The 12113-nt window shown below is 48.6% G+C and overlaps 1 protein-coding gene across 1 annotated transcript; it reads left to right on the top strand.

The window, feature by feature from the left end:
- Positions 1-17: 17 nt before the first annotated feature.
- NOA1 (nitric oxide associated 1) lies at positions 18-9702 on the top strand. Its single transcript, XM_057418020.1, has 7 exons — positions 18-1000; positions 1664-1828; positions 2786-2979; positions 5305-5436; positions 7354-7470; positions 8288-8405; positions 8967-9702. The coding sequence occupies exons 1-7, from the start codon at positions 19-21 to the stop codon at positions 9170-9172; spliced, it is 1914 nt and encodes a 637-aa protein (XP_057274003.1). The 5' UTR covers position 18; the 3' UTR covers positions 9173-9702.
- The last annotated feature ends 2411 nt before the right edge of the window (positions 9703-12113 follow it).

Raw genomic sequence — 12113 nt, 5'->3', positions numbered from 1 at the left:
CGAGGGGTGGTTTTCGCTATGCTCCGCTTGGCCCCGGTGCTCCTGGGTCGCCTGGCCCGCACCCAGCCCTGGGCGCCGGTGCTGCGCCGCGGGGGCACAGCGAGCGGCGAAGAGGAGCTGTTTGTGTTCCCCGAGTACGAGCCGGAGCCGAGTGAGGCAGCGCCCGCAACGGCAGTGGCAACAGCGGCTGCGGCAACGGCAGCAACAGAAGCGGCAGTTCCCCTTCCCCGTCGGGAGCGAAAGCTGGACAGGGAGCGGCGGAAGCGGGGCTCGGGGGTGGTGGAGGCGGGGCGGCCCGATTCGTCGGTGCCGCTGAGCGGCCTGAGCTGCTCAGGCTGCGGGGCAGAGCTGCACTGCCGCGACAGCGCGGCGCCGGGCTTCATGCCGGCGGAGAAGTTCCGGAGCCTGTCGGAGGGCCCGGACGGCGCGGCAGGGTTGCGCGGAGCCGTGTGCCAGCGGTGCTGGATGCTGGCCCACTACGGCCGGGCCTTGCGGCTGGAGCTGCCGGCCGAGCAGCACCGGCTGGTGGTAAGCGCTGCCCTGCGCCGCCCCCTTCGCCACGGCCGCGGCCCGCTCCTCCTCTATCTTCTCGACGTGCTGGAGCTGCCCGACCCGGTGCTGTCCCAGCTGCCGGCGCTGCTGGGCCCCGACGTCCCTGCCGCCGGGCTGCTGGTGGTGGGTAACAAGGTAGATCTGCTGCCCGCCGACTCCCCCGGGCACCTGGGGCGGCTGCGGCAGCGGGTGGCGGAGGCCTGCGCCCAGGCCGGCCTGCGGGGAGCCCCACTGGTGGACATCCGCCTGGTGAGCGCCAAGACGGGCTTTGGCATGGAGGGGCTGATCAGCCGGCTGCAGCGCTCCTGGAAGTGCGCCGGCGATGTGTACCTGCTGGGCGCCACCAACTCCGGCAAGTCGACGCTCTTCAACACCCTGTTGCGCTCCGACTACTGCAAGTCTCGTGCTCCCGATATCATCGACAGGGCCACCGTTTCCTCCTGGCCAGGTCAGGGCTGATGCTGTCCCTGTTGCAGTGGGGGTCTGGTGCTTACCTCGGGGCTGCCCTCCTTGTCACAGAACCTGTCACCCTGGAGCATTGCCACTGTGGGCAGTGAGCTGCAGTGCTGTAATGTGCTTTGGCTTGTTGTCTTCCTCAGGGTACCGAGGGTGCTCGGTATGCACGGAGGGTGCTCTGCATCATGTAGCTCTAAGGGGGCTGGCAAGCTACAGCCAGCCTGTGTGCTCCCTTGCCAGTGGGGACAGCACCCGATCTTTTTCTTGCCATCCCCCTATCAACCAGGGGTACACGCTGGTCTAGAGAGACGGGGAGGTGGACTGATGAGCACCTGTACACAAAACCAAGCTGCCTGGAGGTGGAACGTGCCTGGGGTATACTAAAACAGTATTGGCGCTATTTGGCTTTGAGACCCTTTTCATCAAAGTAATGAAAGCACATATCAAGCAGATGGATGGCTTGTTTCTGCTGCCTTGGCTGCAGAAGCTGATACTATGGGAGCAACTGGCATTCCACCTCCAACTTTGTGTTACTGGATTTCACCCAAAAGTTGGAGAACTAATTTTGATGGTTTTTTTTTTGTTGTTGCTCTTTTTCAGAGTTTAAATGTGCCTCATGGTCAAAGGCCCAAATGTGCCTTCCGTTTTTTTCCAGGAACAACGCTGAATCTGTTGAAATTTCCAATTATTAATCCTACGTGTGACAGGATATTCCGAAGGCAGGAGAGGCTGAAAGAGGAGGCAGCAAAAACAGAAGATCAGCTAAGCAGTGAAGAAAAGAAGCTCCTAAATAACCTTAAAAAGCAAGGTTACTTAGTGGGTGAGTATTGTCTGAATAAAGGTATTGCCCCTCTGTCTCAATGAAAATAGTTAATTACACAGAGGACTTGTTAACTCTTTAACCTCCTGTAGAATCCGGTTGGTTTTGTCAAGTACTTTCTCCCCACTCTGAACCCATTCCCATTTAATTACAGAATCACAGAATGGTTTGAGTTGGCAGGGGCCTCAAAGATCATCTAGTTCCAGCCCCGCTGCCATTGACAGGTACATCTTCCACTGGCCCAGGTTGCTCTAAGGTCATCCAGCTTAGCTTTGGACACTGCCACGGATGGGGCGTACACATTATTATGTATTTATTTTTCAGAAATAAGACCTATATTTGGTACAGGAGTTGCAGGAAGTACTGCTATGTAGTAGCAATTAAAAATTTTCCAAACTTGCATTCAAGTTATTTTTATCAGTTTTTGTTCTCTGAGTAATTGAGTGCTGGATCACCAGCTCCTCCGTAAGAGGAATCGTTAGTATTTCTTTTGAGTACTTATTTTTCAGCTATTGTTTCAGTAGCATTGCAGAGGTTTCCTCAGTTCAGCACACCTACCATCAGCATGTGCTAAGCTGCTGAGCTATTTTGGCTGTGGGTCACAGTGGTTGTACATCATTTTAGTATGTATCCAAAAGCGGGGGTTGCCAGAAGATAGCCCTGATTTTTCAAATAATGCTGTGTTTGACAGTCTGAGGCACACTAAAAAGAAGGCAGCCTGCTTTACTCTAAAATAATGGAGAGCTTGTGACCTGCTAAGGTCTGGGGCTTGAGAAATGCAAAGCAAGAATTATAGAAGGGATTTCCTTCGAGCACACAAGTTTATAGCCACACAAGTCTTTATTACCTTCATATTACTGATGTGCATCCCTTTTAAGCAAGGGAAGGGACAGATGTCCTGTTGAAAGAAAGGCAAGTTAATAAATTAATTACAAGGAACCTTTCATTTTAATCCAGGAAGAGTTGGAAGAACGTTTGAACGGCAGAAGTCTAGTGTGATTGACTTTGACCCTGACATGCTCTCCTACAGCATAGATGAAGATCCCAAACCTGCTTCTAAGAAGCGTGAGCAAAGGGAGGAGTTCACATACAATGAAGTGAAGGATGCTCGCTGGTGTTACGACACTCCAGGGATTGTAAAGGAAAATTGTGTATGTACTCTGCAGTGCCGTGTTTTGGAATGACAGGGTTTGGGAAGACTGTTCTGCCTTCATTGTGTGTGTGGGAGAGTTTTTCTGCTGCAGTCCTGGGGTTAGGATTCTTTTGGTTTGAACAATTGTATTAAAATATGGTTTGTATTTACTTGGGGAGGGTTCACTGTGTTAGTGCCATTGCATTTCTGAGTTGTGCATACTGTGATCTTTCCAAAGGGACTGTATGACTGTATCATCAAACTTTCTTAACTTCTGAATGACAGGAAGTAAGCAATAGTGCTGTAAGCAGGTTTATACCTGCATCACCTGATGAAGTCTGCACTTCTTTAGCTCTGCCAGCCTACTTGAAAAGGTGGAACTTAGGAGAAAAAACTGTTGTGTGACTGAACCAGATCGTTGAGAAAGCATTGTCCTGAAGCTACCAGGATCTGCAGTGTTCCTGTTAGTAGCTCCAATGCATCAGGCCTACCCCTGTGCTCTGAAGTCAGTGCTGATATAATGCACACATCCAAAAAAGCCTTGTTCTGATTTTTGTTTGCTGTGATATATATGCAGAGCTGCAGGTCATCTTTTTGAGAAGAAGTACAAGAAGACAGAAAAGCTCTTAAGAGAATGAAGTGCAGGAACTCTGCTGAGACTGCACAGCTCATACAGATGCTGCTTTCATGAACACTAGAAAACTGCTGGTTGTCTGGTAGATGTATTTGCCAGATCATAACCCACTTTACTATGGAAATTTGCTCTAGGTAGTGTAAAGGCAATCATCAGATTAGAGATCTGGTTTGGTAGCTGGAGATGGGATATGTTCTTCTCCTCTGGAGTTGAATAAATATGAGGAAAAAAAGGGGCTTTCTTGAATCCAGAAATACTTGCTGCCATTTCTGATTTTGATTATCCTTGCTGTGCTTTTTGAAGAGCTACATGCCATGTTTCAGATCAGTTTTTGTTCCTGCAGTCAGTGTTTGATCTAAGTAGAAGACAAGCAGATTGCCAGGATCTGCCACATAGACGGGCAGTTATGAGCAGGCTTGGGGTTTTAATACTATTTTGGAAGAAGAAGGAAGGAAAGTGGCTGTTGGCATATGGTGGAATTATAATTTGTCCATAATCCTTGGAGCTTTGAGGGTTTTTTAGCTGCTTCCTCATGACTCCTTCCAAAGCCAGATTTCTGGGAAACCTACAAAAGGATTACTGATGACTCAGATTTTGGTATAAGCATTGTCAAACACATGAGAAAGCCTGCACCAAGTAGGGCAAAGTGTCCTTGTCTCATAGAAGTTGGTGTTGAAGTCTGTTGGCTTTGAAGCTAAAGGTTATCTGCTTCTGAACTCAGGAAATGCATTAGGGGATCTGGCTGCACCTTGTGCAGTGTTTTAATGGTGAATTGGTTAATCCTCAATACTGGGTTGTTGCAAACTTGTATTTGCATGACTGTGGCATTGGAGGAGGGGCCCAGCTGAAAGCATTTCTGCTCTTAGTTCCTGTGTTCAGGAAAGAGACATCATCAATGTGGAGGCAAGTTATTTCCCTCAAGGCACTGCTTCCTGGGCTTGCACATTGTTTCATAGCTGTGTTTGAACAGTGCTTCTGTAGAAAGTGATCAGACCACTGTGGCTAGAGCACTGCTAGTTAAGTCACTGGCTTTTAAGCAGACTTTGGGATGGATCCTTTAACTGAAACAAGTTTGCACCTAAACAGATGAGCCAGTTAAGCCAGGAGAAGGAAAGGAAGGGGCAGGAGAGGACGACAGGGAGCATGAGCATTTGGGAGCCCTCATAGAGAGGAGAGCTTGCTTCACTGTGCTTAGAGTAGGGATCCATGCTGTGTGACAGGCTCTCATACTGCAGTTTTCATTGTTTCACAGTGTGATCCGGCACTTTTCTCTCAGTGCAATATTTGAGGCTAGCTTTGCTGCTAGTATTGATTCAGCACTTTGCATCACTACCTAAGTGAAGTAATTCAAATATCATAGCCAAAGGTGGTCTCCAGCTCTCCACGCGGCTCCACTCATGCCATAAAAGCATAGTAAATCCTGGGTGAGCTTGTTCCAGCGAGACCCAGGATTCCCAAACCTGTGATCAACAGGCTTCTGGCAGCTGTTATAATTCATTGTGGACCCTTGCATTGCCATGAAGATTGGTGACATGCCTGCCTCCTCCTCTTTCCTAGTTAATGTGTGAACCAGAACTGAACTGTTCTGTTAAATGTTCTTCACACTGCTCTACCTGATCTTTTTCCCTTCTCAATATAACATCAGTATTAATTTCCTTATGCCCATTGGAACATGTGGAATGAGTTACAGTGGTACGATTTATTTTGCAGGTTTTAAATCTCCTGACAGATAAAGAAGTAAAGCTGGTTTTGCCCACAAGCGCCATTGTTCCGCGGACCTTCATTCTCAAGCCAGGAATGGCCTTGTTTTTAGCAGCCTTGGGACGTATAGACTACTTAGAGGTAAGCGAAGAAAGGATTTTGTGAGCTGCTGCTTCATCACTTATTACAGTAACAGAGGATAAAAGGTTTTCTAGGTAGCCTTCCCAGACCCTTTTTTTGCTGCTTTTGAGATTAGAAATCAGTTAGAAAAGAAATCTGTTAGAAAAGCACCATGTAAATTCAGAAAATCAAAGAATAGTTTAGGTTGGAAGGGTCCTTCAAAGGTCATCTGTTCCAGCCCCCTTGCAATAAGCAGGGACATCTTCAACTAGATCAGGCTGCTGGGAACCACATCTAGCCTGTCTTTGAATATCTCCAGGGATGGAGCATCCACTGCCACACTAGGCAACCTGTGCCAGTGTTTTACCACCTTCACTGTAAAGAATTTCTTCCTCATGTCCAGCCTGAATCTCCCCTTTTAGTTTAAAATTATTACCCATCATCCTATCCCAACAGGCACTGCTGAAGTCTCTCCACATCTTTCTTATAGGCCCCTTTCAAATATTGAAAGGCTGCAATAAGGTCTCCCCAGAGTCTTTTCTTCTCCAGGCTGAACAAGCCCAACTCTTTCAGCCTTTCCTCATAGGAGGGGTGCTCCAGCCCTCTGGTCGTGTTTTGTGGCCTCCTCTGGACCATCTCAAGCAGGTCCATGTCTTTCCTGTGCTGAGGACTCCAGAGCTGGACGCATTACTGCAGGTGGGGTCTCACCAGAGCAGAGTAGAGGGGCACAGAATCAACAGTGTACCAGTATGGCAGAGGAGCTCCATCGTAGTTGAGAATCCAGAGCAGCATCTTGAGAAACAGCTTGGCAATACAGAGAAGTAATGCCTCAAGAAAAGTGTGAGGATGGCAACCCAGCAGAAAGGAACTCTCTTTATTCATACTGTCTTGGGCAGAGCTCTCAGAAAAGAACCTTCTAGGTATGTTGGTTGGGCTCTGTCAGGGATTCAAGAAACACCTGGGTTTGTGTACCTTGACAAAGTAGGACAGCAATGCAGGTGACATTTTGCTGGCAGTAAATACCGTCTGCAATATCAGGCAGCCCCAGGGCTGCCACAGGGCATTGTTTGTCATGATGGATGACTTTGGAGAACCTAGCTGGTGTTGTCATGGTAAAGAAGTGTCACACCATCTCCTGACGAGAGGATCAGGCTTGGAGACACGTCCAGTGCAGCAGGGCTGGCAGGTAGGCTTCATGCTATAAGCCTGTTTTCTATGTAACAGTGCTCCTAGCAAGCTGAGCTATGCACATTTAGGGCCCGAGAGGTCTTTCATATCTGTCTCAGTCCACTGTAGTATCAGTCTCGTGTGTCTACATCCTCCAGAGAAGGAAGATGCTTGTGCTCAGGTCATGACAGAGGAACCCCAGCATCAGATCAGATTAGATCTCAAGAATTTTTGCACTTGGGTTTCCTTATTTCAGGCTGCTAGCAGTGTTTGTAGAGGTTGGTCCCCTTTCTAACCTTGTTTTCTCTGCATGCAGAAGTTATGAGAGTGCCTGCAGAAATTGCCTCACGTTCAATTTTTGCATAGCTTGAGAGCAGCTTGGAACTTCAATGGGAGTTGCCTGTTAGAAATGTAAAGTGGTGGGAGAAGAGGCACTACACAGAATTTGTCCCTCAGCTCTCATGCTGAATAACCACACTGAACTTGTTCTTGGGAATTAAGAGCAAAGATCTCTTGGATGGTGAGCTAAGCAGATGTGTGGCAGGGGATCTGATACTGGGCGTGCTTTGAGGCAGGGTGATGAAGCTGTGGTTACTTCTCTCCTAGGAGCTCAGCTCCCCTCTTTATATAAACTTTCTTCTCTGCAGTGACAGAGGCAAAAACCCAGGCCAAGGAGGGGGCATCAGTCATACAGGTTGTCAACATGCAGGAGTGAGCAATTCAGGGCTGCTTTTCTGTTACCATAAGTAACATTCTCTTCTTGTTTCTTAGGGAGAAAAGTCTGCCTGGTTTTCTGTCGTGGCTTCTAACCTGTTGCCAGTCCACGTTACTTCCCTGAGTAATGCAGATGCCATCTACAAGAAGCATGCTGGCCACGAGTTACTAAAGGTAAGAGGAGGTGCTGTGGTGAGCTCTTGGTTGCAGATAGGCAGGCTGTCCCACCTGGTGCAGCGCCCTGCCTGGAGCACAGCTGATAAGGAAAAGCAGCCTGTGTCAAGAGTTTGGGCTTCAGCAGTGCGTAAGTGAAGATCTGCAGTGTGGAGCCGTCCTGCACAGACTGCATGGCTGCAGCTTATTTAGGAGACAACACCCAAGATGATACATTTTCAGCAGAGCTCTTGTTTCTAGCATTCAGGCTGTTAAGTTTTGCAGTGCTCTGCTCTCTGATGCTTGCCTTTTCTTGAGCAGCCTTAAAGTACAGGCAGCTACAGGGACATTTTCCATGGCAAACTTCAGGCTGGGGTTTCAGAACAGATTGCAGTTGGAAAATGTACCTTTCTTACTCTTTCACCACTGGATCCTCTGCACATGCTTTCATTTTTGATGGTGTGGCTTTTTCCTTGGTATATGCCACATACTGTGTAGCATTTGCAGATTGATGGAGAATGGGGTGAGCTGTCCTTGTGGGGTGAGCTCCAACCCTGTGCACATTGAGAACAAGTGCTGTCACTCACGTCAAGGCTGAGTCCTGCAGTGGGCACTCCACCTTTGTACCTCTGGGCTCCCACTGGGTTGCTGAGGGTGTGATCTTGATTCTGTTCTTGGCAAACCTGAAATAACACTTGTAGGGTATTCAAGCCAGTTGTTACTTGGCTGACAGTGGTCTGTTATCTTTATTCCCACCTGTGTCTTGCTTACCAGTTTAAGGCAGGAGTGCTGGAGTGCCTCTTGACTGTTAAATCTTTTCTCTGTGTTTTGATCTTAGGTTCCTATGGGTGGGGAAGAGCGAATGAAAGAGTTCCCTCCCCTTATCCCCGAGGACATTACACTGAAAGGAATTGGTACGACTGAGGCAGTCGCAGATATCAAACTTTCTTCTGCAGGTAATTTAGTATTTCTTCATTAGTTCACTTTGCAGGGTCTGCATCCTAGAAACGTGGATGGGAAGAGGCCTGTGAAGGGATGAAGCAGTACTTCCTGCTCAGAGCAGGACTTTCACCAACACAAAATCAGGGCAGCTATGACTGTCCAGCTGAAGCTTGGTAGCCTCGGGGAAGGAGATTGACAGCCATGCTTGTACAGGATGACCACATTGGAATGCTTTATGTCTGGCTGCCATACACGTTCCACAGCATCAGGAATGGCTGTGACACTTCTGGCTGTCCAGGTGAGAGGGAAAGGACCATGGATTGGAAAGCGTCACTATTGTGGTGGTGGTAGTTCCCACCACAGAAAAGAGCTGTGTCTGGGGAGAGTAAGATGTGGCTTTGAGTGCTGCCTTCTATAGGGAAAGGGCTGGTATAACCTTTGAGCCTGGTTTCTCAAAGTCACACCTGGGTAGCTCAGGGTCTTGGACATCATGGGAGGCAGCGAGTTTGTGTCAGAACCGTCATTCTGATCCTAGAACTTTTCTCACTGACTGAGTGTTCTTCTTGGCTGTGCAGGTTGGGTTGCAGTGACAGCTCACCCGGAAGAGAAACTGTTGCTCCGAGCCTATACTCCCCAGGGTACCACGTTGGTGGTGCGGGAGCCTCCCCTTCTGCCATACATCAGCACCATCAGAGGGTCACGGATCCCACGCACTGCTGCTTATAGGACCAAAAAACCTCCCTCCCTGGTGGAAAACCTGAAAACCACAGGGAGAAGATAGCATTGCTCATCATCTGAGCAAGGTAGAAGACAGAACATCCTCTGGAGAACCTTGTTGCTTGTTGATATTCAGGACTCCTTTTTAAAGGCAGATAGGCATGGTTTTGGAAGCAGGCCTGGAGGGATCTCCACAAGTCCACACTTGATTCATCTGCTGAACTGCAGCCATTTTGCATCAGTTAAGTGGCTGGTACCTTGCTGTGAGAGGTGAAACAGCTGCTCCTTGGGAACTGCCTTTCCGAAGTGGAAAGGGGTGGAGAGAGTGGGGAGGAGCAGGGAATGCTGTAGTGTGGGTATGACCCGCCTAGTGGCTGATAGTAATTTGACAACATCAACCAAAAATCAGGTCCTTCCACATCTGGGGCAAGTGCAGCACCCTGCTTTTGGACACTGGAAAGATGAATTAATTAAAAGCAGGTCTGATCATATGCCTGAAGAGGAAACTTTTGCAACTCACTGCTTCACTTGGTTTCTGTAGCTTGTGTAAAGGTTTCTGAAACTGAGGGTGTAGAATAAAACTTTTCAAGGACACTTTCTCCCTTGTATCCTTTTCAAATTTCTGACAAAGCACTCTTATGTGGGCATAAGCATCCTGCTAACAACAGCCCCAGTAGGAAGGCTGATGTTAGAGGAGAGCATATCATGCCAGGGCTGAGAGCCAAAGAGAGGTCAGGCTGCTGCAGCTCCATGCTGTCAGGTCCAGCCACTAAAGGCTGAAGTGCTTTCCCAGGAGGCACGGAGCACACATACCACATACATATACACTGCTGGCCACACACATCATAGACACAGCCCTTAATGCAAACACAGCATCACGAGCCTGTATGCACAAGTGATGTGCACACAGCTGCTGGGCTAAACATTCAAGTGACACTGCTTTCCCAGTTGCTAGTATCTGAAGATGTGAGCCCCTGAGGCCTCAGTTCCACTCCACTTTGTGGTACACAGTCTTGCTACAGCCACACAGCTGGCCAGGACACCTGGTTGTGCTGCTTTGTACTCCCCCAGAACAAACTGAATGCTCTGACACCCTGAGCTGGCCCTTAAAGACCCCCACACCCCTGTTCTCCCAGGCCATTTCATCATTTCTCCAGCTTCACTAGCTGTGGTTAGATGCATGGTTTCACTCCAGTTGCTGCCCTGAAACCTCAGGGTCAGACCCGTTTCATTAGTGATCCCAAGACTGAAATTAAGATGCAAACGAGATCAAGTACCATAATCGATCAGTTGGTTTATTACAAAAAGACAATATAACAAAATAAATTATTGTAAAAAAAAAAATAACAGCAATAAGATTGGAAAAAAAAAGAGAAATGAAGCAAGAATTCGGTGTGCAGAGAGAGTCACCATCATGGATCCAGTAGTGTCCTGGGGGGACATAAGTCCTCAGGGAGGTGGTGGGAGTCATCCAAGGTTCGTAGTCAGTATTAGAGCAGTGTCCCCAAGAGTCTGTAGTAGTTGGTGTCCTCATGGAGGTGTCCTTCATGGTGATTACCTTTTACTCCTTACATTATTATGAGCTGGGGGTAGTACCTCTGTTCTTAATGTCAGGTACTACACGTTCCTGGTGGACCAGTTTCTCTGGCCTTGCAGCCAGCTCTGCAACTGCACTTGTTTGCAGCAATTCTTGGGATAATGGGCAGAAATTCTTCACACCAGTCCTCAAGATAAGGGGCTCCTCCCACCCATCTCTCAGGCAATTGACAGTGGAGTCCCATTTCAGTTCCTCATACCCTTCTCTCGGCAGTGGAGCTGGGGCCTTACCTCAACTCCTCCCACCCATCCCTGAGACAGTAGTTAGTGGAATCCCATCTCAGCTTCTCATACTAGTCTGTGAGACAATGGAGGGTGGAGTTTGATTTCAGTTCAGTCTCACACACCCTCTCATCCCCATATGCACACATGGACAGGGAATACAGAGCCCTCACTCAGGAAGGTTAAATTTAGTAAGGATACGGGACAAAATGTGCTGATAAGATACAGGGCATGGCCAGACAAGTGTACCAACTAGCTGACTATTTACACAGAAGTAGCCCTCTTTATCCCCTTACCCTCTATTTTGTACACTTGTTCCCCAAAACACCTAAATCCTCCCTTTTCTCCTCCTGAAAAAAGTCCTGTGCAATCTCAAACTACTCTTCCCCTGCATTCCATGGCGTGTCCCACGTCCTCAGACAGCAATTCTCTTTAGCCCAAAAGGTGATGTGGAGAGCTTCATGATACACAGGCTCACAGCATGGCGGAGGTTGAAGGATCCTCTTGAGGTCCTCTGGTCCAGTGCCCTGCTCAAGCAGGGCCACCTTGAGCAGCCTGCCCAGTACTGTGTCTAGATGGATTTTACTATCTCGGAGGATGGAGACAAGCTCCCTGTTAGCCTGTGCCCCTGCTCTCACCCTCACAGTAAAAGAGTGTTTCAGTTTGTGCCCATTGCCTCAGGCCCTATCATACAATCATAGAATGGTTTGGGTTGGAAAGGACCTTAATATCAGCTAGTTCCAACCCCCCTGCAGGGACACCTCACACTTTCAAGACCCTGGCTCCATCCTCTTTACACCCTCCTTTTGGGTGTTCATGATGACATTTCCTCAAAGACAAAGACTTGTGGTGATGGGTTTTGCTCCTGGACAAGAGCTGCTAAGGGCTCTGAAAGGGGCTCATTCATTCTTCACAAGTCCTTCAGTTCCTGGCTTCCCTTGTGCCCCTGTGCAGGTCTAGGCTTGTGCAAATGAGCCTTTGACGGGCTGATGACAGTGATGATGGTCGTGAGAGGGTGTTATTTGGGCTCCCCCTCCCACCTCCATGTCTGTGTGCTCCTTTGGGCCTGGGCTGCTTTATCACAGAATCCCAGAATCCCAAACTGGTTTGGTTTGGAAGGGACCTTAAACGTTATCCACTTCCAACCCCCTCTGCCATGGGCAGGGACACCTTCCACTAGACCAGGC

Source organism: Pezoporus wallicus, unplaced genomic scaffold (assembly GCF_028554395.1).
Source record: "Pezoporus wallicus isolate ANWC-B61680 ecotype Strahan unplaced genomic scaffold, APGP_CSIRO_Pwel_v1 contig_6999, whole genome shotgun sequence".
Lineage (NCBI taxonomy): Eukaryota > Metazoa > Chordata > Aves > Psittaciformes > Psittacidae > Pezoporus > Pezoporus wallicus.
The sequence above is the reverse complement of the archived record's forward strand: the minus strand, read 5'-3'. Positions and strand labels throughout refer to the sequence as shown.

Bases quoted from the DNA above. Each gene is read 5' to 3' on its own strand.
- NOA1 (XM_057418020.1), top strand. From the start codon at position 19: ATGCTCCGCTTGGCCCCGGTGCTCCTGGGTCGCCTGGCCCGCACCCAG. The intron at 1,829-2,785 runs GTGAGTATTGTC...ATTTTAATCCAG, and splicing joins AAAGCAAGGTTACTTAGTGG to GAAGAGTTGGAAGAACGTTT. The intron at 2,980-5,304 runs GTATGTACTCTG...TTTATTTTGCAG, and splicing joins GGATTGTAAAGGAAAATTGT to GTTTTAAATCTCCTGACAGA.